This window comes from Carica papaya, chromosome 6, assembly GCF_054855325.1.
Source record: "Carica papaya isolate Zhongbai chromosome 6, ASM5485532v1, whole genome shotgun sequence".
NCBI classification, from domain to species: domain Eukaryota; kingdom Viridiplantae; phylum Streptophyta; class Magnoliopsida; order Brassicales; family Caricaceae; genus Carica; species Carica papaya.
The window spans coordinates 6,620,578-6,645,000 of record NC_142314.1 but is presented as its reverse complement, the minus strand read 5'-3'; the positions used below and the strand labels follow the sequence as shown (position 1 = coordinate 6,645,000).

Genomic DNA, 24,423 nt, shown 5'->3' with positions numbered 1-24,423 from the left:
CAAAAAACATCTCCAGGTCCCCACCCTCTATCCTTCTTCCTCCTCGTACTCTCCGCTCCTTTCGCTCTCTCCCCTCCTCCTCCTCCTCCTCCTCCTCCTCTAAACCCGTATCTTCTTTTTCCCTCTTCTCTTTCTCTAAACCCCATTTTACAGTACAAGCCTCCTCCTCTCCGACGCCTCAATCCGACCCATCCCCGCCTATGAATTCTCCTCCTCAAGGAGCCAAATTATGGCCTCTCTTGGTATCCGTATCTATAGGCCTCGCTTTTCGTTTCTTTGTCCCCAAACCCGCGGCTATAAACCCGCAGGCCTGGCAATTACTCGCCATCTTTCTCTCTACCATCGCGGGTCTTGTCTTGAGCCCTTTGCCCGTAGGTGCCTGGGCTTTTATCGGCCTCACAACCTCCGTTGTTACTAAAACTTTACCATTTTCAGCTGCATTTGGGGCTTTTACCAATGAGGTTATTTGGTTGATTGTTATTTCTTTCTTTTTCGCTCGTGGGTTCGTCAAGACTGGACTTGGGGATAGGATTGCTACTTATTTCGTGAAATGGTTGGGGAAGAGCACTCTGGGTTTGTCGTACGGGTTGACTCTCAGCGAGGCATTGATTGCACCCGCCATGCCTAGCACAACTGCTAGAGCTGGTGGGGTTTTCTTGCCCATCATCAAGTCCTTGTCTCTCTCTGGGGGGAGTAGGCCTGGAGATTCCAGTTCTAGGAAGCTTGGCTCTTATCTTGTTCAGTCACAGTTTCAGGTTAGTGTATTCTTTTTTTCTACTTGCCATTTAGTTCATTCAATTCTATTTTTCTAGGTTGATAGATATTTTATCTGATGAGCTACATTGATGTCAAGTATCAGTATTACGGCCAGCTTTTTGTTTTTGTGGTGGGATTGGACTCTGATGCGCTGTTCAGAAGTTTTATTGAATTGATTATACCGGGGTGAACAAGTATGGAACATGTTCAAGGAGTAGTTTAGTTTTTGATTTTATATAAACTATAGCAATAGTCGAGATTTGAATATTATTACATTAAACTTTAACAGGATATTTACTGTTGTGGGTTCAATTGCTGACGCAAAAAACAAGCAATTTTCTGCCTAAACATTTTAGTATTTTATTGAAGGCTCTGTTACTAATTTTTTTTTTTTTTTGTTTATCTTCAATTTTGGGACTTCAAGTTTAATTGGAACTGTTTTGTGAGAGTACCCATTTTCAGGAATATAGTGTTAAGAATTATGTAAAAATGGATAATAATTTGAGCTTTTCTTTTTTCTTCTCTCATTCAGCTCAAATTTTTGAGATAATTACTTATTCAATTATTTCCTGTGTTATTAGAGTCATTTCACGTTGTATTAGTAAATAGAAACAGAGGTGTGAGTTCAAACTTTGCCCGTCTTACCCTCATATTATTTCTCCTCCTCTTGTTGTCCATTAACGGGCTGTCACTAGGTCATCGTGCTTTGCTTAAATCTGAGATTGATGGACTTCGAGGCCTATCATGCGAGGCTTGCTTTAGTTGATTGTCCTCATTGAATAACTATTCTCAAGAGTTGTAAGTTAGCGTGAAAAGTTTATAGTGCCCATGTGGGTTTCAAGAGATGTAAGTCTTTGCCTCCCCATGTAGGTTTCAAGAGAACGTGAGGCTTTTTCATTTGTTTTCATGGGAAAATAGATCAACTATCTTATATGATCTTCAATTTATTCAGCATTAGATCATTGTATACTGTCCTTTCCAGAGAAGTATATGTGAGCATTAGATCATGAATTTGTGAGTATATGTATATAACTTCCTTCATGAATTTGTGAGTAGATGCATACAGCTTCCTTCATGAATTTTGGAGTATATGCATAGAGCTTCCTTCATGAGTTTTTGAGTTTATGTATATATTTTGAGAAGTCTGTTATCTTCATCATTGTGTCATTCTTATTTGTTGTGTGTATTATTCTTATGTGATGTGTGACAGTCTGCTGGCAACTCCAGTGCTCTTTTCCTGACTGCTGCAGCTCAAAATATGTTGTGCCTCAAATTAGCTGAGGAGCTTGGAGTGATAATTTCAAACCCTTGGGTTTCTTGGTTCAAGGCTGCTAGTTTACCAGCATTTGCTTCTCTTCTAGCAACTCCACTCATCCTATATAAGCTTTATCCTCCTGAAATAAAAGACACACCAGATGCCCCTGCCATGGCCACAAAGAAGCTGGAGACTATGGGTCCTGTTACAAAAGATGAATGGATCATGGTTGGTACTATGCTTCTGGCTGTTTCTTTGTGGGTCTGTGGGTAAGTGATATGTTAGTTCTTTAAAAATCCTTAATGCTGTTTGGGTAGTGGCCAGGGATCCGCATTTGGTTTATTATTTATTTGCTGTATCACAAAAGTCTTCTTATCTGAGTAAAAAGAATAGTTGAATTTCTTACAAGCATTGGTTCCATATAGCTGTCATTTTTGGTTCAGATACATACTAATTTGCTAGGTTTCTGAATATTTGTATGCAGAGATGCCCTTGGTATTCCAAGTGTTGTAGCCGCAATGATTGGTTTGTCAATACTCCTTTTGTTGGGAGTACTTGATTGGGACGATTGCTTGAGTGAAAAATCAGCATGGGATACTCTAGCTTGGTTTGCAGTTTTGGTGGGCATGGCTGGGCAGTTGACAAACCTTGGTATTGTAACCTGGATGTCAGATAGTGTGGCTGTAACCCTCCGGTCTCTAGCATTGAGCTGGCCTGCTGCATTTGGTGTTCTTCAGGCCTCGTATTTCTGTGTCCACTACCTATTTGCCAGTCAAACTGGTCATGTTGGAGCCTTATACTCCGCGTTCCTTGCAATGCACATTGCAGCTGGGGTACCCGGTGTTTTGTCAGCACTTGCTTTAGCTTATAATACAAATCTTTTTGGTGCCATAACTCATTACAGCAGTGGTCAGGCTGCTGTATACTACGGTGGTACATCTCTTTCACCCTTAGTTATGAATAACCTAGTGATGACTTGTTGCAGCTGATTTTATTCAATTATTGTGTTGCACTGCTATTTTCTATTAGAAGAACATGGAATATTCTTTCAAATGCCTTTGAGTATCACTGGAATATTGTTTTGCTTTAAGGGTTACAATGGTTGTTTACGTACTTATTATTTTTGTTTCAGCTGGTTATGTCGACCTACCTGACGTATTCAAGATCGGCTTTGTAATGGCCCTGATCAACGTGATCATTTGGGCAACTGTTGGAGGTTTATGGTGGAAATTTTTGGGTCTCTATTGATTTTCAGTCAACCTTGCAAGAGTTGACTGTTAAATATGTCCTGTTTCAAGGAATAGTTGAGCTTAACAAGTACTTTGAAGAAAGTTTACAATTTTTGGCACCTTTTTGTTCATTTCTCTTCAACATTTTATTAGTTTTATGCTACTTGAATATGACGCATCAGATGTTGAGGAAGAAGAGGATGTTGATCGGAGGAGAAACTGTCAGAAGGGAGAGAGAACGGACTAAAGAGGAAGAGGGTTTTCAAAGATGAAAAATTTTACTTGAAATTTATTTTTGAAATTAGAAGAGTTTGAGCCTTATGTAGTTAATCTTGATAGCCAGAAGATGCTACATCCATATTTACCAAATTTACGGATTGACTTTCTGGGCACAAAGAAGTTTCAGTCTCCCTCCCACATAAGTTTGTGTTTTAATGGCATGGCATTGCAGAAATTTTCATCTCTTTTAACTAGAAAATTTGAAGATTCGCAGGCTCCAAACTACTCTTATGCTCACTAGATCTGAACAATGCAATTTCTATTTACAGGCTTCGAACAACAAATAGACAATCTAGCAGATAGAACGTCTGCAAAAGTGTCCCTGCCACAAATTCTTGACAACATTTATGCATTAAGAATATTAATAATAAAAATCATACATATTTGCCATTGTGATACATAAAACTGGCGTTGTTTCGCTTTTGGTAAATATTCATCTTCATGATTCTTCCATGTCGATCTCTGGATATTCATCACTTGATCTCAACTTTTCAAGGATTATCTTTTCTTGCTCACCATCTATTGGTATCTTTAGTTAAGAACTCAAAAATTATCTATTGAAGATCATCCAGTGAATAAGAAGTCAATTCAACAGAGAATAAGAAATCATTTCTAGAATTTGACAGAACTTACGAATGCCATCAAATTAGCAATAAAAATGGAAGAGATGAAAGATTTTCATCTCAAATCATGCCAGTTAAAACAACTAAAATTACACTCGGAATGCCCATCCCACGTAAATGGCACAAACAATTGTAGTAGATACGAGCAATTTACCATCTGAGATTTATGATAAAGTTACTCAGCAATCAGACCTCCTCATTCCTTTCCTATCCCAAGATTGCAATACTCGTATGCGTGTAGGTGCCCACATCTGAGGTTTTGTTTTGTTTTTGTTTTTATCTCCTATGAGCTGTTTTTGACATGGCACATACGTAGAGACATCGATTATGGATTAGTTCCATTATTTGTAGGTGGTTCTTAATACTGATATAGTAGCAGTTAAAAAGCTTCAGTGGATTGTTTTTGGGGGGAAGATGATTACAATATGCTTCAGAAGAGTGATCAGACCACAAAATTCATACTAAAATGAACAAATTCTAATGCATTTTGCATGAAAAATTCCAGTCATGCATCAGAGTCATATTCAACTTTTAGACTATTATGCACGCACAAATTGCTAGCTAGGATACATTCCTGATCAGGGCTTTCAGTGAAATTTGAGTGCAGAGCATTCCCGGCATTGTCCACAATGGCAGAAATGGTCATGGATGATTCGATGCATAAAATTGCTGTTATAGCATCTAAGCGCGTCACCTTGTTTCTGAACATAAGTCTTGCATGTGCTGCAACACTCAGATTATTAAAATCATGATAAATAAAGAGAATAACGAATGTAAAAGTGTATCATACCTTGAGCTAGACGGATCAGACTTTCCAACATGCGCACAGTCGTCCTTGCTGCATTAACAGATGTATCCTCCATAAACGATTTTTTGTTTTTGTTAAGAAACAGTCATGAAGGTACACAATGGAATATGGTTTTTAAAAGGAAATGAGACACCTATCTTTTAAAACATTAAGGCAAAACAAATTATTAATATAATATTTTGTTTGGTTTAGGTTCATAAGTGAAAAAAAATAAAAGAATTAACAATAAGAAATGTGTTAATTACACCCTTTATTAATAGAACAATAAGTTAGAAAATCAAGACAAAATAAAAATTCACCAATAAAAATATGAACTTTTTTCCTTCTTTCTTTTCACCCACTTTTGGGAAATGAAACAATTTGACTTTGAAGGGAAAGCAAGGAATAGTTTCAGAGTTGCAATTCTCTCTCTCCTTAACTAAACATTATTTTTTGCCCAAATAAGAGAGAATGGTAGTCATTCCTTACTTTCTTTCTTTTCTCCTCACTTCTCTCATTCCAAGCATAATGTTAACAAAGAGAAGTTTTTAAGGAAGAACCTGCATTGTGTACTGTAGATCTTCTCTGAAGTTGGTAATAGCGTGAGATTATATCTTCAGCCTCCTTGGTGAGGACTGGCCTGAAGTATCCCTTTACGAACTGAATGTATCTGCATGAAATTTTTTTGGAAACTTTAAAACCCGTGCCATCTCTAGAAGAGATCTGTACTTCTGAAAATGTCCTTGGTTGCTGTAGATGAATTGACATTCTCTATGCTAAAATAGCAAAAAGAAGTTTTTCTACAAGATGAAGATATAAAATCTTAAATTTATGCAAAACACTGATACTATAACTGATGTACTGATATTTCTGATTAAAATAATGCTGTCTAACAAAAGAAATGTTTTTACCATTATAAAGGAACCAAAATGGATTGAGAATATTAGTTCAAAAGAACAGGGTACAGCTTCACTCTCACCTTAAGTACTCATGAATTTTTCAACCACCAATATATGAAGGAATTACAATAACAGAAAAATTATGTCCTTTTTCTTTCAGAAGGTCACAGCATGACTTGATATATCTTGTAGTCGGACATAAAATGCAGATAAAGTAAATTGCACTGAAAATTAACCAATACATTCAACACTAACCTCTCAAACCATACTTCAAGAAAGAAACCTGACTAAAGCCTACAACCAATCTTGTAGCTCAATCTCATGTTTGCAAATCTCAACTATTTGGGATTGCTACACAAATTCATTTTCCTGTTAGTTTATTAGGCTTAGGGTCAGAACCAAAAAATCATTAAACTCGGATTTGCATGTTCCTCCACAATGATCACATTCTTTCGGCTTTCCTTCTGCTTATTCTATGTGTGAGACAAGATAATTCTCCTGATTTCTGAAGATGCAGACTCCTCTTTGAAGAGTCACTGTGCATGCTGAACACGGATTTGGAATTTGATCAATAGATTAGTCTACAAGAGGAACAAGCTAGTATCCTGACAAAATATCTTGATAACGGACAGTACCACATCCATTATGATATTATTGATTTATTTAGCTTAAAATGAATTCTTTTATATACAGCGAAAACATCAGTCTAGACTACAAGATTTTATAGCATAACCTCCAGATACTTTCCACAGAGGTCTATTAACTTCATCTTTCATAATACTCTTACAATCCTGTAAATCAAACAAATATCATACCTACGGAGCATGGGAAGTGGCCAGGTATCCATTACATCTTTGTCGTCCTTGCATTGTTCTGGCTCTTCCTGGGAAATGTCACCAAGTGACAAGGAGTTAGGCTCATTCAGAAGCTTGACAATGCATGATAAATTATCAAGAGAACAATACCTCAGCAAGAATATGAGATGATACAACTATATCCCAGTCAGGATTCTTTGTATCCAAAAGGACTAGGATTATATCAAATCTGCTCAGTAAGGGACCAGAAAGTGCAGTATTGACAGAAAGAGCTAGATGGTGTTAAGAATAACTACAGCAGAACAAATGACAATTAATATCAGACAAACCCCACGAATGAGAGAAAATAAACAAAGAAATTGTGGGAGACCTGTGACGAAAGATTTTATTCCATGCTATGCCAAATGATGCAGTGAGGATAATAGAATTTACAACTGAGCAACTAATTTTGAAAAACTCATATTGAATAAAGCTGCAATCAAGTAACTAACTCATTAAAACAGTAATTAAATTGATGCTCCTTCTAAATGTAAGTGATACATTGATCAGGATCAAACTGTCCTTTAGGATTGGTTGCACCAATTACAATTGTCCTCGTGCTAAGAGTTGTTACAAGGCCAGCCTGCAAAAAAATATGAGTGAGTGGAGCATAAGATGGTTTAGTAGACATGGATCAACTTAAACAATCAAATTGGTAAATTCCTAAGCATCCTCCCTGTTCTTTTCCCCCCTCCTTTTCGTAATTGTTAGTTCTAAAGTTTCTGCCAATTAAGAAAATGTAGTCGAGTTTTTCAAAATTTAAATAAATTCAAGCTCACTATTTTTTTTTAGATAAATTCAAGCTTACAATGCTCAGTTCTAGAATATGATAATATTGCAATTACGTAACAAATCAAGTATTAATTCCGATAAATCAAGATATTTAAGTGTGAAATTAATAATATTTACAATTACGAATAATTAATTTCACACAACCTAATATTTTTAATTATTCAAATTAAATGCAACAATAAAAGACAAAAAAAGTTGGAGAAGACAAGTACAAGCACCACTTGTGAGCATGTAGATTTCTAATCTAACAAAACTTAGGTTGTATTAATCTTACGAAACATTAGGTTGTAGAATCCTAATAATACAAAAATATAATGTTAGTGATAAACATGAATTATAATATAGATAAGAGTATATTTATCCCTTTAAAAAGCATTCCTGAGAGAAGTACATACAGCTACAATTCTTTTTAAGCACTGTTTGGAATATTAACTACACTGTTTTATGCTGCAAAAGAATCAAACGAAATAATCTACCTTGGCAACACTTATAGTCTGCTGTTCCATGGCTTCATGTATAGTCGCTCTGTCATGTTCTCTCATGCTGCCAAAGAAAAAAAGCTCTCTAATTGATTGTCTATCAAAGATTGAGAGTCAAGAGACACCAGGATTGAAGTAAAACACAGTCTCTTTTCATTTTAAAAAAATACAATATGATAGAAAAAAAAAGTAAAATATTTTTTTATAGGAAAAGAAAATATTATTACGAAAAAAGAGATTAAAGAATGAGGATACAATATCCTCTCAAAAGAAAACAAAAGAAAGAAATAGCAATTCATTAAATAAGACAACTCCCAATACCTTTGCAGAAAAGCAAAAACACAATCCCTGAAAATAACTATGAGCATGATTGACAGAATCATTAAAGATTTTAGCATTAAGTTATTACTCTTGTTACTTTGTTGAAGGAATTAATTTATGGTATTTGTAGGTTTATCTATGATGAAAGATAGTAGACACTGAGCTGATTTGAGAAAAGGATACCTATCAAATTCATCAATGCAACAAAGACCCCCATCTGCTAGAACAAGGGCTCCAGCTTCCAACATCCACTCCCCTAGGAACACCATGGAGATGTTTAGTCCCTTAAATAATGTGCACTGGATTATTCTCTGATAGCTCAATAGCTTCAAAGTAAAATTCCTTGAATGAGCAGGCTAAGATATTTGGTGAAGACTATAACATTTGTAGAAAATATGATAGAATATGTGGTGAATTAACCAACTATATCTGAAATGCAAAATGGCATCCTAACAACTGTTCTTTTAAATTTATTATGTTATGAGAACATAAGGAGATTATATGCAGAATCCCCATTGAGAAAATTATCATAATCTTATTTTTCCAGAAACATCTTCCTTACTGGAAAGTCGAAGCCAAAAATATTAGAACCCTCATGTCTGTGTTGATAGATGACATTTAGGTCCATGTTCCAAAATAGATCACCAATTTAATACAGTACGGAAACGTTCATTCAAATTATGAACAGCATCAACACACAGCACCATATTTCAATTTTCATGTAAATGACAGCTTCGGCACCAGTCTATGAATTAGAATGCAGACTAGTACAAATAAATATTATATGGCATAATATTTATAAGCCATCAAGCAAGCTCCAGGACAATATTACATAATATGACAGTTTACAAAGAAGAACATGACAAATAAATAAACTGATTGTCAAATTCAGCAAAAAAAACAAAGAAAAAGGAAAATAGCAATCAGAATATAGATTTTACTATACATAAATTCTAAGGCAGCAACCAAGCAAGATAATCTAATTACCACCATCCTTGACTGCAGTGACAGTCAAGCCAGCACTAGTGCTTCCAAGCCCGGTAGTAATAACAGCTCTGTTGCTTAATTTCGCAGCAAACTTCAAGAACTGAGACTTTCCAGTACCTGCAAAGGATGTAGCACTTCAAGCCATTTTAATAAGAACTCATCAAGGTATCCAATCTCTATATTCAGATAGGAATTTAGTTGTGTGGGTCAAGGTAGTGGATGTAGTTTATATCGGAACTGAACTACCGTAAATCATTATGTTTGTTTTCCCATTTATTTTAATTTTATTATATTTTCTTTTATTTTCTCCTAGTAAATTTGAAATATGTATTATTTTTATATAAGCGACCCCACCCCCCACCCCCCCCCCCCCCCACCCCCTCCCCGGCCTGGTGCTCACCATTTGCGTCAATATGTCATCCAATTACTTTTAGATTATGATACGTTGTCATTTTGCAGGAGTGAAAGAGTTTTTGATGAATCCATATCAACTTTGATGATTCTTTATTATTTTCTTGTTTGCTTTGGTGCAGTTCTGGACCTCCATATCAACTTTAAAAAAAAAATGAACTAGTCTCCTTTGGCGACAGGGTGGAAGTGGATTTGAATTCCCCAATATTGCAATAATTAAAGGACGACTAGAAGCACGCATGGTTATGGTATGAGTCTTTGGAAAAGGATCAGTCTAAGATTGAAGCTTGTTTTACAGAATTGATACTGTTTATACTTAACAGTGGCCAAATTGAGTTTTGGGCAGATATTGGTGTGAGGATAGATCTCTTAAGGAAAGGTTCCCGAACACCTTTGCCATTGCCAAAAAAAAAATGATTTGATTTGTGATAAAGCAGCTTGCAAAGATGTTGGAATCTTAACAATTTTTGGGAGCTTGACAAGCTTAACAATTCTTGCCATGCACCAATTTTAATCCCTTTGATTGCTCCATGTGGCCCTTCACTAAAAAAGTTTGTTCACTATGAAATCCTTCCATCAACTTCTATCAAAATCTTCTTTCCAAGGCTGAGTTCACTTCTAGATCGTTTTGGAGGCAAAATTAGAAGAAAAAACCATACCTCAACTATGTTCCTTACATGGAAAGCTGCATGGGGTAGAATCTTAGCTCTTGATAAATTGAGAAGCATGATAGCTGCATCGTCAATGACTATACTATGTGTTTGAAAGAGCGTGAAAGAGAGTGTCCCCCCAACTATTCCCTTCTGTGGTGACCTGAGACCAGAAAGTTATGGAATTTAACTCTATCCCTCCTTAATTTATCCTGGGTAGTTAGTGGCTCTGTTATGGATGAGAACTGTGTGGGAGTTGGTGTTAAAGACTACAACTCCAAAAAGTATGTAATTTCACTCATTCTAGTAGTATTTTGTTGCCTTTTACCACTATAAGTGATCACTGGTCCTAGACCTTTGGTATTTTGCTTAATGGTCAACCTCTCTTCACTATAAAGGATCTAAGAAACCTTTATAGATATTTTGCTTTTTGTTGGTAACATGTAAATCTCTTAAATATGGATAACAACTCGGTGCCTATTTATTTTACCTCTCTACTTTTCCTCTACAAGAAAGCACTTAGTAAAAAGATAAAAAGTTCAAGTTCAAAAGTCAAAAAGAAAACCTGGATCACCAATCAAAAGCAAGTGAGACTCCCCCCGAACCTTTGTCCCAGAAGCATCAACATGTTGAACACCCCCAATAAGCGTTAGTGCAACTAAATGTAAAGCAAAAAAGTTAGCATGACATGTAATATGTGAGAACTAATTGATGTTGAAACGATTTAAGGAAAAAATAAGTAGGCAAGAGAGAGCACCATTTCAGATTTTAATAAAATCCCCACATATCTATCGGTTGTTTTCTAACTTTTAGACAATGCAATTGTCATCTTAAATAAATAAGGAAGTTATCACATGGATTATGGTATACCTGCAAGCTTCACAGTAAAGAGTCCAAAAATTTGTGGGCAGATTCCACGTAAGATAGCGTTTCTCCCTGAATCATTTTGAGACTGCTGTTAAGCTAAACATCAAAGTGCATAATATTTCACTGTCCAGGAATTAAAAAGATACACAGTGTTCATTCACAAATTCGTGCACAAAGATGTAACCTAAAATGATATGGTTTCATCATATGTGGGTAAGTAAAGCGACAAAAAAATATAGATAAAACTGTCCTGTAAGTTTTGACCTTCTAACGGGGCATCTCTGAAGTGTGACCAGAACTGTTTGAATTTCGAAATAGCATCATCGTGAATGTCAACTTCAGATTTCAGCTCATTGGTTCTCCTAAAACAAAAACAAAGAAACATAAGAAAGAAATAGTGAAGTACAAGTACAAGTATATTAGTCCGATAAATATAGGTAGCATACTTAGAAATTCAATAAAAGTGATCATTTGGGAAATGCTGAGTTCACATTTACGTGATGTGATTTTCAATCCATATAAAGTGGAAAATCTCTCAATCCATATCTAAAAAAGAACTCAGGAGGAAATCTAATATCTGTGTAACTTTTATTCCAAATAATAAAAGAAATGATTTTCTTCTTCAATTAAATCATAATGATATTTGGGTTCTTCTAATATTCCTAACATCTCTAGAGTATGGTAGTTTATTTTATTTATTAATGATTGTATTCGGGTTACTTGACTTCTTCTATTGATATTTAAAAATGAAGTTAATCATATTTTTTCTCAGTTCTATATCATAATTAAAACACAATTTGGAGTCAAAATTAAATTCTTAAAACTGATAATATTCGAAATTATTATAATTAGACCTCCTTTCAAAAAGAGGAGTCGTTCATGAGTCTTCATGTGTCTATACTCCACAATAAAATGGAGATGCAGAAAGAAAAAACAGCCACTTGCTTATTATCGCATGCGTCTTCTTGTTTTAAAACCATTTACTTAAACATTATGGCGGGAGATCATGTTAATTGTCACATATCTTATCAACTAGTCACCATCTAGATTTCTAAACTCCCTAAGTCCAATGCAAGTTCTAGTAATAATATTCTTCCCAGATGTATGAGTCACCAATAACCTTATCCCTTGTGTCTTTGGGTGTATTACCTATATTCACACTAGGATCAGTCACAAGGAGAAAAACTCAATCCCAAGATTGTCAAGTGTGTTATTATGAAATATTCATCCACTCAAAAAGGATATAAGTGTTACTACTAATCCATAAAGAAAATTTATGTATCCGCTGATGTAACTTTTGTTGAGAACAAATCTTTTTTTAACTAACTTTATCTTCTGGAAAATATTATATTAAAAGATAAGGGAGATTTGGGAGACTCATCTTTTAACCTTCCTCCACTACGCTTAAACACTTTACCTATACTATCTCTGCCCATCACCTCACCAGAAGATCAAAACTCACAAAATGAACCTAAATCTCAAATCTCACAAGATGAGCCTAAACCTCAATCGATACAGGACCCACATTTTACCCAAATGTATTCAAGAAGGAAGACTTTGATTTGATCCAAAGTTGGTTCAAGAATCTAAATCAAGCACTTGAAGTGAGGTAACTTTGAGAATTACTATCCTTTTTTATACCTATTGTACTTAGAAAAGGGACTAGAGAATGCATTAAACATTCACTCTATCCAATTTCCGACATTGTGCCTTTTGAAAACAATTATTCGACTCACAAAATTTTTTTATTAGCCTAAATATAGTATCATTTCCCAAAACATTATCTGAGACTTTGACCAGTAAAAAACTAAAAAAAAAAAAAAGTTATGAATGTTGAAATGCAGACATTTGAAAAAAATCAAACTTGAAAAATGATGGATCTACCTAAAAAGGAAAAGACCGATAAATTACAAATGAATGTTCATTATCAAATATAAACTTGATAGAACTATCAAAAGATACAAGATAAAATTGGTGGCCGAAGGATATACCCAGACCTACAGAATTAACTATCAAGAGGTTTTTGCACCTAGTGCAAAGATGAAAATGGTATGCATCCTACTACCTTTGGCTGCTAACTTCAACTGACAATTATAGCAGGTTGAGGTGAAAAATGTCTTTTTACACAAGGAATTGGAAAAGAAAATTTATTTATAAGGAGGTTCCTTTTGAGTTCGTTAAAAGAGGATAAAAGAATAAGGTATGCAAACATAGAAAGAGCAGATGACCATAATGAGTTTCTTGGCTGGTCTTCTATCTAAATTTGAGACTGTTAAATCTCAAATTCTATTTGATTCCGAAAGCACATCTCTTTAGGAAGTTTTCAATAAAGTATTACGCACACAAACTACTATACCTAATCAGCATACTAATGTTTTTGTTATTAGATGAGGAAGAAGAAACAATAACACAAGAGGAAACAGAGTAATAGATAGTCGAAATAATGATTCAAACAATATTATTTGTTATTACTATCATGAGCAAGGACGTATGAAACGGCAATGCAAGATATAGAATCGGAAACAAAGAATACAAATTACAAATATTGCTACCACTACTGCTGTTAATTTTTTTTCTCAGAAAAGTATTATACTTTCAGCCGATGAGTATACAAGATTTTCTCAGTTTCAAATTTTTTTGAAAGAATGCACACCAGCACTACATCTACTGAATCAGGTAAGAGATGTTTTATCTCCTCATCAAATAAATGAGTGATTAATTCTGGTGTTACAGATCATATGACATGTAATCCTAATATATTCTCTCACTTTAGATCACACAGAGCACCATCTCTTATAACTATTGCTGATGGGTCAACCTATAATATTGAGAATTTTGGGACTATAAAAACCAACTCCCGCCCTTACCCTGACATCTATTTTAAGTTTACTTAAACTTACTTTCAATTTAATTTATGTAAATAGAATTATCAAAAATCTTAATTGTTGTATCTCATTCTTTCCTGATCATTATCTTTTTAAGGATCTTATGATGAAGCATATTATTGATAAATGACATGTATCAAAAATGTCTCTATATTGTTGATAGTTGGGTGTATCAATCGGTTGTATGCTCTGGTATTGTCTCTCCATTTGAAATACATTGTCGGTTGGAGCATCCATTTCTCACTGTGTTGAAGAAATAGTATCATCAGTTTCATGATGTATCTTCATTAGATTGTGAGTCATGCCAGTTTGCAAAATATCATCGTACCTTATCAAATCCAAGAATTAATAAATGAGTTGAGTCTATTTTTGAATTAGTTCATTATAATATTTGGAGCCTATGTCATGTTATGTTTAAAATAGTGTTTAAGTATTTTATTACTTTTATTGATGATTTTTTTCGAATGACTTACATATATTTTATGAAAAATCGTTCTAAAATATTTACTCATTGTTGTGCTTTTCATGCAGAAATCAAAACTCAATTTAATGTTTCTGTGCATGTGCTAAGAAGTGATAATACCAAAAAATATATGTCAGATTCATTTCAGAATTATATGACTCAACATAGAATTCTTCATCAATCTTTTTGTGTTGATACACCATCTCAAAATGGAATTGCTGAAAAAAAGAACAGATATTTACTTGAGACTGTTCCAGGCCTCTTATTTCATATACAAGTTCTTAAGTAATTCTATATTGATGTTGTATCCATTGCCTGTTTTCTGATTAATCGTCTACCATCTGCAGTACTCGAATGTGATATTATTCACAATATTTTTTTTTCCAAACAAGTCATTATTTTCGGTAGAGCTACAGTTATTTAGTAGTACTTGTTACGTTCGAGATGTACGACCCAATATTACTAAGTTGGATCCCAAAAGCTTAAAATGTATCTTCTTGAGATATTTTCGTTTGCAAACGGGATATCGGTGTTACTTTTCAGACCTCAATAAATATCTACTATCAAACGATGTAATCTTTTTAGAGAATATACTATTTTCTCCTCACAGTCAAGTTCTATAGATCAAGTGAAGGAAAATTAGTGGCTCATCTATAGATTCCAGAATAGTACTTCTACGAAGCGAGAGATAATAGTATTTTTTCTTATGTGTCTTCTGAGCAAGTTGATGATAGTGTACCTCCAACTTAAGAATAACCACCCATTATTCATGTTTATTTCAGAAGACAACAGATTAATGATACATGTCATGCACCAGTTTCTTTGTCATCTGATCCTTCCACCCATGATCTTGATCTTCCCATCAATTTTCATAAAGACACACATCAATGCACCTTTCTTCATCCTACTTATCCTATTGTTAATTTCATTTCATATGATAATTTGTCTCCTTCGTCTAACTCTTTAATTTCTTTTATAGATTCCACTTCTATATTCCAAACAATTAAGGAGGCTTTGGATTGCCCTAATTGGCGTGATATCATACTTGAGGAGATAAATACTGTCGATGATAATCATATATATGATCTAATAGATTTACCCAAAGAAAAAAAGGTTGTAGGGCGCAAATGGGTATTTGCAGTCAAAGTGAATACAGATGGCTCTGTAGCAACACTTAAAGCTCAATTGGTAGCAAAAAGTTATGCTCAAACTTATGGGGTGAACTATTCTAATACATTCTCTCCAGTGATCAAACTTATCTCTGTCTATTTATTCATATTTATTGCATCCTCCAGAAACTGACTCTTACACTAGCTGAACATTAAAAATGCATTTTTTCAAAGTACATCTTTTATAATAAGTGTATATGAAGCAACTACCTGGGTTCGTTGCTCAAGTGGAGTATGAGAAAGTTTGTTATTTGAAAAAATATTTGTATGGTATGAAGCAGAGTCCCCATGCGTGGTTTGCTAAGTCTAGTGAGGTAGTTCGTAAATTTGAATTAAAAAAGAGCAAGTGTGATCATCCAGTCTTTTATAAACAATCAACAGCTGGTATTATATTTGTTATTGTTTATGTTGATAATATTGTGATTATAAAAGATTACCGTGCAGAAATATCCTCTCTCAAGTCATTCTTGCATATCAAGTTCAATGTCAAAAACTTGGGACAGCTAAACTATTTCTTTGAGTGTTGAAGTAACAAGAAATAAGGAAATGATTTTGTTATCTCAAAAGAAATATATACTTGATCTACTTCCAGAAACAGGAAAACTAGAAGGTAGATCATGCAATACGCCTATGATACCAAATATACATCTTACAAAAGATGATGGTGATCCCCTTAATAATCCAAAAAAATACAGGTTAGTGATTAGGAAATTGAATTACCTCACTGTGACTCGTTTAGATATTACATATTCTGTCAGTATTGCAAATCAATTTATATCCGCACCTACAATTAGATATTGTAAGGTTCTAGAACAGATTCTGTGCTACTTAAAAGGTTCCCTAAGACTCGGCATAATGTTTAAAAATCACAAACATACTCATATTAAATGTTTTACAGGTGTTGATTGGGCTGAATCTAATATTGATTGGAAGTATATTATGGGGTATTGTGTTTTTATTGGTGAGAATCTCATATCATAAAAAAGTAAGAAACAAACAGTTGTATCTCGCTCAAACATAGAGTCTGAATATAGAGATATGACTCAGTCCACATGCAAAATCTTATGGATATATGATCTTTAAGATGAAATGGGTTTGAATCCCACATCTCCTGCAAAACTCTGTGTGAGATAATCAGACTGTCTTTCATATTACCTCAAATCCTGTGAATCATGAGAGAACCAAACATATCGAGATTGATTGTCACTTTATCCAAGAGAATATTTAGGAAAACTTTATATCTATTGGTTATGTGAAGACATGAAAACAACTTAGTGATATATTCACAAAGTCTCTGAATGAAACATAGATTGAGTATTTTCGGAACAAGTTCAGCATGATTAATATTTATGCTCTAGCTTGAGGGAGAATGTTAGAGTATTATAAAATAATTTCTGTACATAATAGTATAATTATTTTTTCAAATATGTAAACGTAATTAGGAACAAAATTATTAGGATAATTTATGTTGGTTATCATATATGAATCTGTTTATATGTCTATATATCTCTACTTTTATTTCAATAAAACGCAAGTAAATATTCAATATTATTTTCTTTAATTCTTACAATATGTAAATTCTTTTTGCACATGGATTTTTACACTTGCTTGCATGTAACTAAAACAATTTGCATTTTGCATTTAAAAAAAAGAGAGAGAAAATGTTGTTGGAAAGTGCATTTGTGTCGTAACTAGGGTAAAGAGTATTAATAATATAATCATTCATGTAACTAATAGTGTTTCCTTTTATTATTCACAAAACCTGTATACATAAGATCCTATTATTCAATAAAATACACATTTCATTCTCCAAGCTAACCAATACACAGTTCCTCAAGAGATTAAATTAATTAAGGAGTGAAATGAAAGGAGAAAAAAAAATACAACCCCACTTACCTGATATGGTTAGCAATTAATACAGGTTCTAGGTCACAGCGTACATCTTTTAAATCAGGAGACCACCTTGCAGTCAAGATCCCAGTGACAATGACATCGTCTGTGAAAATAAGAAACCAAATAATTAAACACAAGAGATGGACAAATCTTGTGCCACAAAAAACAAGATATAAGTATGCAAATAAACTTATACTAGTTACAACAAAAATAAACACACTTTTTTATAAAACAATAGAAGTAATCTTTTGTTATTTTCAAACTTCATCTTCATTTTTACTACTATTCCAAAAAAAATGATTTTCATTCGATAAAATGGAGTCTAAATCCTTCCAACTTGTAGCAAGATTCTCTTACTATAACAAAGCAAAGGAAATAACTAAGAAAATAACGAGAGTTATTTTTTAAAAACAAGCTCTACAATCTCTAGTTTTATTTCCATAACAAAGAATAAAATTCATGAGAAAATTAATTCGATAAACAATTGAAAGTTAAATTTTCAAATAATGGTAAAAATTTCAAATCATTTAGGATTTAGAACTAGAGATAGTAGCTAAATAAAAAACGGGCTATCTGAACTTTTGGTCTTTTTGTAACTTAATAAGGTGTAAAGAACTACTCATAAATAATGCATGTTCAAAAATAACTTTTAGCATTAGAAAACAAGAAGAAAATTTTATGGCTTTAATTTCATAACAAAGTCCTAATCAAATCATTAGGTCCGCCAGATTGAATTCTTGCTATGCAGGAAATTTCTTCGATAAAAGTTTTAAGCTCGTGGAATTGAAAGGAATTGTGAAGAACAACTAGAAACTAAGACATAGTGTGGTACCTCCTGCTTTAACAGTATCAACAAGATCATCCTGTAGCACAACTAAAATTGATCGAGGAATGACTCCAACACCCAACAATTGCGAACTTTCTTGGATTTTGATTTCTTGATAATCGTGGAGGATTGGTGTATCATCTACATAATCAAAGCTTGTGCCTTCACAAGGTTTCGACTTCTGTCAATAGGAACAGCAGATAACAAACAAACTCATTAGAAATTATAGTATCATGAAACTCACGTATAATAAACTAGAATTAACAAGAAAACCAAAATCAGATCTCTTTAATCGTAAGTAACACTAAAGAATCAAAACTTATCCTTTATAAAAACCACAATGATAATGCACTCAAACATTGCAAACTTCATCCAAAATCTCAATTATTTACTAAAATTTGATGTCTTTTGTCGTCATTAATAATTCTTTTTAATGGGAGCCCTTCAGAATTCTTTTGCACTTCCAAGAATCTGAGGCACGGTGATCCATTCCTTTCATCGCTCATTCTTATCATGGAAGCCTTCAAGCCTATTATTTCCAGAGCTTCATAATTCAAATTGTTGAAGGGTATTCAAGTCGGTGATGATGGTAATAATATGGAGATTTTTTATCTATTGTTTGCAGACGATTCTCTTCTATTCCTTAAGCCGAGCAAAGAATTTATTTTGAACCTAAAGAGCCATTACTCTTTGTTTCTCCCAGCGGTTTCTAGGCTTAATCTCATTAAATATATGAAACCTCACTTGGTGTCGGGATCATATGTAGAGAGTTTTGGGATCCTATTGTGGAGAAAATAGAGAAGAGACTCTTCAATTGGAAGAAATGCTCTTTATCAAAAGGTGGGAGAGTTACTCTTATCATACGTGCTTTATCTAATTTAGTAGTTATAGTTTTTGTTCCTTTTTCACATTCCTGCTAGTGTCGTTAAAAGAATGGATACTTTGCAATAGGAGGATCAAGGTTGATCTGAAGAAATCTCACATGGTTGCTTGGGATAAAGTTAAGAGATCATCAGGAATGTGCACTTTAAGCATTAAATACATTGGAGACTTCAGTAACATTTTGCTTCCTAAAGAGAAATGAAGATTCATCATGTAGGATGATACTTTGTGGAGAAAGTTCATTGTTGCAAAATATGGATCAAATGACAAAGGTTCAAAGACCAACAACCACATAGGCAAATATGGTTGCAACTTGTAGAGATGGTGGCAAATATGGTTGTAGCCCATGGAGATGGTTCAACAAAGAGCAGCTCGCTTTTCTAAACGACATCAAATTTATGGTGGCAAATGAAAAAATAAGAGTCAACTTTTGGTTTGACCATTGGGTTGATGAAAAGCCCCTCAAGGATATATTCCCAAGCATCTTCAACATGATCAATTTCAACGAGGCAAAAATTTGTTGCAAGGTATATACTAGTGGAACTTGGTAGAATAAACCTTTCCAAGATTTGATTTGAGTTATACAGTGGTGGAACTTGGTAGCATATCCCTTTCCTTATACACCTAAATGATTGGGAGATTGATGGTTGGATTTCACTTCTCACGCTACCAGAGAAACATGTTGTTTATCCTTCCAAAGAGGATTTCCCATTTTGGAAGATCACCGAAAATGGAAAGTTCTTAGCCAAGTCATTCTACAACCACTATCATCACAACCAAATTCTTGAATGGTTTCCATGGAAAAAAGTGTAGAAAACTAAAGCTTCATCCTACATTGCATTTTTTGCTTGGGGGAATCTTGGTAGAATTTTAACATCGGATAATCTGATGAATAAAGGGCGTAATAGATGTTCTCTATGCTTGATCAAGGAGGAATCCCCTAATCATCTTCTTTTTCTATGTCTTGAGACTAGAAGATTGTGGAATTCTGCACTCTCTCTTCCAAACTCTACTTGGTGATGGGTTCTTCAGTTAAGAATGAGTTACAAGTATGGAGTGGTATTGATTACCACAAGTCCAAGAATAATATTATCTCTATCATTCCTCTTTCCTATTCTTGAGTTACATGGAAAGAGCAAAGCAATGGAGCTTTTGACAACTATTCCCCTTTTCATCAGATTAGAGATCATTGGTTTACAGTTCTAAATATTTTGCTTAAAGGGCAAACCACTTAGGATGGTGTTGATATTTTGAATCTCTTTGATCTTCTCTCCTTTGGGGGATTGTAAATTTTGCATCTCTCTTTACCTTCTCTTGCACTTTCTTGGTGTTCTTAATAGAATCTTCTTCTCTTTAAAAGAAGTATATGATCAAGCAATTTCAAGTGAGGAAATTCTGTATTGCCTAAAGACTTTGTGTAAAATGAAGTAATTAAAGGGGGGGGAAATGTTAGTCCTGAGACAGAATAGATACTAAACCTGAGAAGGGCAGAATGATGGCTTCACTATGGAGTTTCTTGTTTCCAGCTCAGGATAAATGGGGAACCTACATTATAAACTCAACCGAATATCAAAAAAAGCTCAGGAATATGTAAAACGTACAACCTATAGAAAATCAAAAAATTAAAAAGAAAAAAAAAAGATCTTAGTGCAAATTCAAACATAGAACCTCAGTCATAAAAAGGTTACAAAGAATATTATTAAGGTTCCAGAACCACCACTTTTGATGCACCTAGTCTCCAGCCTTTACAACAATTCTTTTTATGGAAAAAAGGTTATTATCAGAAAGAGGGAAAAAAGGTATACCAGCAGAGAAAAAGAAATAGCAGCAGCAGCAGATAAGAAATCTTCCTAAGTAACAAAAAGAAGGAGAAACGAAAAGGCACGTAAATCAAGACATAACCATGTTCTAGTCCCTTTGCAAAATAGTCAAGAAGTCATCTTAAACAGACTATGAGCCTTGGCTTCATAATAATTCCAAACAGCACATTCATGTAACGTCAGCTATAAGATTTGTTTTTCAACACACATGACCATCATCAATTTGGCACCTCTTTCTATAAATTGAAAATTTTAACTGTTACATTAAATTTTACACTTCTTCCTTTGGTGACATCTTTTTTTTTTATCCTGGAGCTTTTAAACAAGCTTGTCAAAAGAGATAACATCTCAGGCAGCAAATAATTCCTTTTAGATTCCTACGTAATACATTCCATGCAACTGTGAAACAATAGGGTTAAACCAATTTTTTGAAAACATTAAACTATAGAAAGTGATCCAGTATATTATTTAAGTATTGACATGTTCTCTTAGGCACAAAGCCCGCTAGGCTGAAGCATGATTCAAGCACAAGCACACTATATGCTGAAATTAATTAATGGAAATGAGGCAGCAGAAAGAATTCAAATGATGGATTAATAACTCAATACCATCTTAAATAATAAAAATAAATTGATTTTTAAAGGTTTAAGCTAATAAAATTATTCAATCTATTATTTATGCCTTAATACGGATCAAGCATAGATCTTTCTTTATTCTGAAGTTAATTACTATAAATGAGATGAGAACTAGAATTCAAATACAAGGCTCCTATAATATGCTGAATAGTAGAGTTTTTTTTGGTAAATGCTGAATAGTAGAGTTGAATTGATCGTCCAAAACCTTTAACTTAAACTTGCAGGAAAATGCTCAATCTATTAAATGTTATCTATAAATCAATTTACTCCCATGTGAAAAATTTAAATTTAAAAGTAAATTATTTAATAATCAATTATTTGACAGCGTTAAGGATATATATTAGATAAAATAACAATTCAATCATTTTAATATTTTTTCTAAGAAAAAACCAACTACACTGTGAGCCAGCAACAATTTCCTCATACGGATAGGATCAATATGTCTACCAATGACCTCAAACTGTAACTGCCTATTTTGCTGGCTCTATGTTTCTCCAACCAGCCAGCTTTCTTTTTTTGACAGCATTCTAATAGTACAGTGCAATCGCAGAAGCATACCCCCAGATCTTCCCCATATTATCGGAAAACCTCAGAACCTTAATAAGAAAGCTGGACAATATAACAATTTGGAAAAGTATTACCTTTGGGCAAAATGCATACACCTATTTGACCAATTCACCCGCTGATTAAACAAAGATCAAAATTTAAAAAGGTCTGGTATGCCAAGCAGGAAAACTATTCCTAATAAGCACCCCAAAGTAAATGAGACAGAGATAAAACATACATGTGTTTACATTTCCGGCATTTGTACATCCTCTCCCCCTCACACATCTTAATTGCTCCAGACCGAATTACAGTCCCTTTGAGAGAAAGCAGAATCCCTCGGTGTCTAGCTCTAACACACCCAATACTGGGAGAAGCTTCTATTCACATTAAAAACTACTCGTTAACCAAAATAAAAAAGTTAAACAGCATCAACAAAAGTAGGCAAAGAAAAAAAAAAATTACCGAACACTTGAAGAAAATAAAGAAAAACACAAACCAGGAAATTGAAGTGAATGACAGCTGATACGAACATGAATGAACCTCTTCGCGGTCCCACATTTTTCCTCTGTATCTTTCTTCATTTCGTCCAATAAAATTTTCTAACAGAGTGAAATTATCCAAATCAAAATCATTTCTCTACAAATTTCAACTGAGCGAACAAATAACCATATCTGTACACACATTTAATTCTGCATAAAATTGATCATGTTATGACTCATTTATTGACCGCATAGACGTTATAGATGAATCATTCTGTCAAAAGTTGCATAAACGGCCCACACCCACATCAAATTCCTCAAATTGAGTAGCTTATATATAGACATTAAACCCATAACCGCGTCCAAATGAAGTTCTCAGTAAACTTTTATCCTCCATACACACATATACTGAAGGAGACTACATACATGAGCCCAGATGGCGGCATCGTCGAAATATCGTAAGTATTCGCGTGGTTGAGAGAAGACGCAGTGGGCAAGGGGAGGATTCTCACTTAAGAGATCCGCGAACCTGAGAGATAGAGGTAGGTATTAGATATGGAAATAGAAAATTAGTTAAGAGAGGAAGGTATGACATACTCGACAAAGAGAGGGTAATGAAGCTTAGGGTCTCTAGAGAGAGTAATGGTGCGGAGCTGATGGTTACAGTGCTTTATCAAAAACTTCGCAAGTGCTTTAATGTCTTCCGCCACATCTTCTTTTACTGACATCCTCGCCACCGTTTCAATGCCCGGTGGCTGCTGATACCCTTCTCCTTTGAGAAGAAGGGGATGATGAGTTTGGTTTAGGCGGGAAACGGGTAAAATTGTAATTACAGCCTATGAATCAGGCATCGCGCAAGCATTAGTTTTTTTTTTTTTTTTTTTTGAAGAAGTTTATAAAAAGACTTAATTAATGAAAATAATCCATATATTATTCAAATTTATCAGTTTAAATTTCTATACACTTTTTTTTTATATATTTATCTTTATTTTTTGAAATTATTTCTAAACAAATATTTCTACATCATGTAGTTTTTTTATAGAAATTATAAAATTAAATTAAAGAAATTATACAGTTAAGAATAAGAAAAAATTAAATTAAAAGGAGAGAAAGACATGATGGAAACAGCCTATCAGGCCATCATTTAGCTCTTTGTTTTATACATGTATATACATATATATATATATATATATATATATATACGTAAAATGTTTCTCGTCGTGTATACACACACACACAGAGAGATATATATATATATATATATGTAACATTCAAAGGAGTAATCAAAACCTTTTTGGCATTCATTAGATACTACACCTAAAACAAGCAGACTCTTTAACGTCTCTCTCGCGATGCGTTACAACAACCCACCAGCCATGCATTATCAACAATCACTCTTCCCCTCTGTGCATCTCATTGCAGCCATGTCTTACACAGCATAATGTCGTCACATCATGTGCATCAACAAATTAAGAACTCGTAAGACCACTACCTCCTCTGTAATAGCCTTGAACAACATCGACCACCCAGAAACCTCAATCATTATGGAAATCTTAAACATCACAGGCGATGACTCAAAACTTCTTGCACAACTCACTTCTCTTTCAAGTATATATATATTGTGGCCCAAGGTCTA

At 34.0% G+C, this 24,423-nt stretch overlaps 2 protein-coding genes across 7 annotated transcripts in view; one reads left to right on the top strand and one right to left on the bottom strand.

The window, feature by feature from the left end:
- Nucleotides 1–3,359, top strand: part of DIT2.1 (dicarboxylate transport 2.1) — a 3,603-nt gene extending 244 nt beyond the window's left edge. Inside the window, exons 1-4 of the mRNA XM_022055895.2 lie at nt 1–755; nt 1,967–2,280; nt 2,496–2,944; nt 3,144–3,359. The exon at nt 1–755 is cut by the window's left edge and continues 244 nt beyond it. Coding sequence (XP_021911587.1) covers nt 1–755; nt 1,967–2,280; nt 2,496–2,944; nt 3,144–3,259 — 1,634 coding nt within the window. The 3' untranslated portion in view covers nt 3,260–3,359. The remainder of the gene's footprint in view (nt 756–1,966; nt 2,281–2,495; nt 2,945–3,143) is intronic.
- Nucleotides 3,360–3,763: 404 nt separating this feature from the next.
- MCM9 (minichromosome maintenance 9) lies at nt 3,764–23,613 on the bottom strand. Of its 6 annotated transcripts, XM_088222036.1 has the most exons (20): nt 23,385–23,612; nt 23,214–23,316; nt 22,805–22,907; nt 22,547–22,685; nt 20,786–20,852; nt 18,432–18,606; nt 17,603–17,702; nt 11,454–11,551; nt 11,193–11,258; nt 10,888–10,980; nt 9,262–9,378; nt 8,458–8,530; nt 7,951–8,017; nt 7,184–7,265; nt 6,794–6,915; nt 6,644–6,711; nt 5,490–5,599; nt 4,933–4,980; nt 4,713–4,865; nt 3,764–4,038 (listed from the first exon to the last, which is right to left on the bottom strand). In XM_088222036.1, the coding sequence occupies exons 1-20, from the start codon at nt 23,513–23,515 to the stop codon at nt 3,959–3,961; spliced, it is 1,995 nt and encodes a 664-aa protein (XP_088078162.1). In that variant the 5' UTR covers nt 23,516–23,612; the 3' UTR covers nt 3,764–3,958. The 6 variants fall into 6 exon arrangements, with proteins under 6 accessions (XP_088078162.1, XP_088078163.1, XP_088078165.1 ...); XM_088222037.1 differs by lacking the exons at nt 23,214–23,316; nt 23,385–23,612 and adding an exon at nt 23,091–23,211; XM_088222039.1 differs by lacking the exons at nt 22,547–22,685; nt 23,385–23,612.
- Between the last annotated feature and the right edge of the window lie 810 nt (nt 23,614–24,423).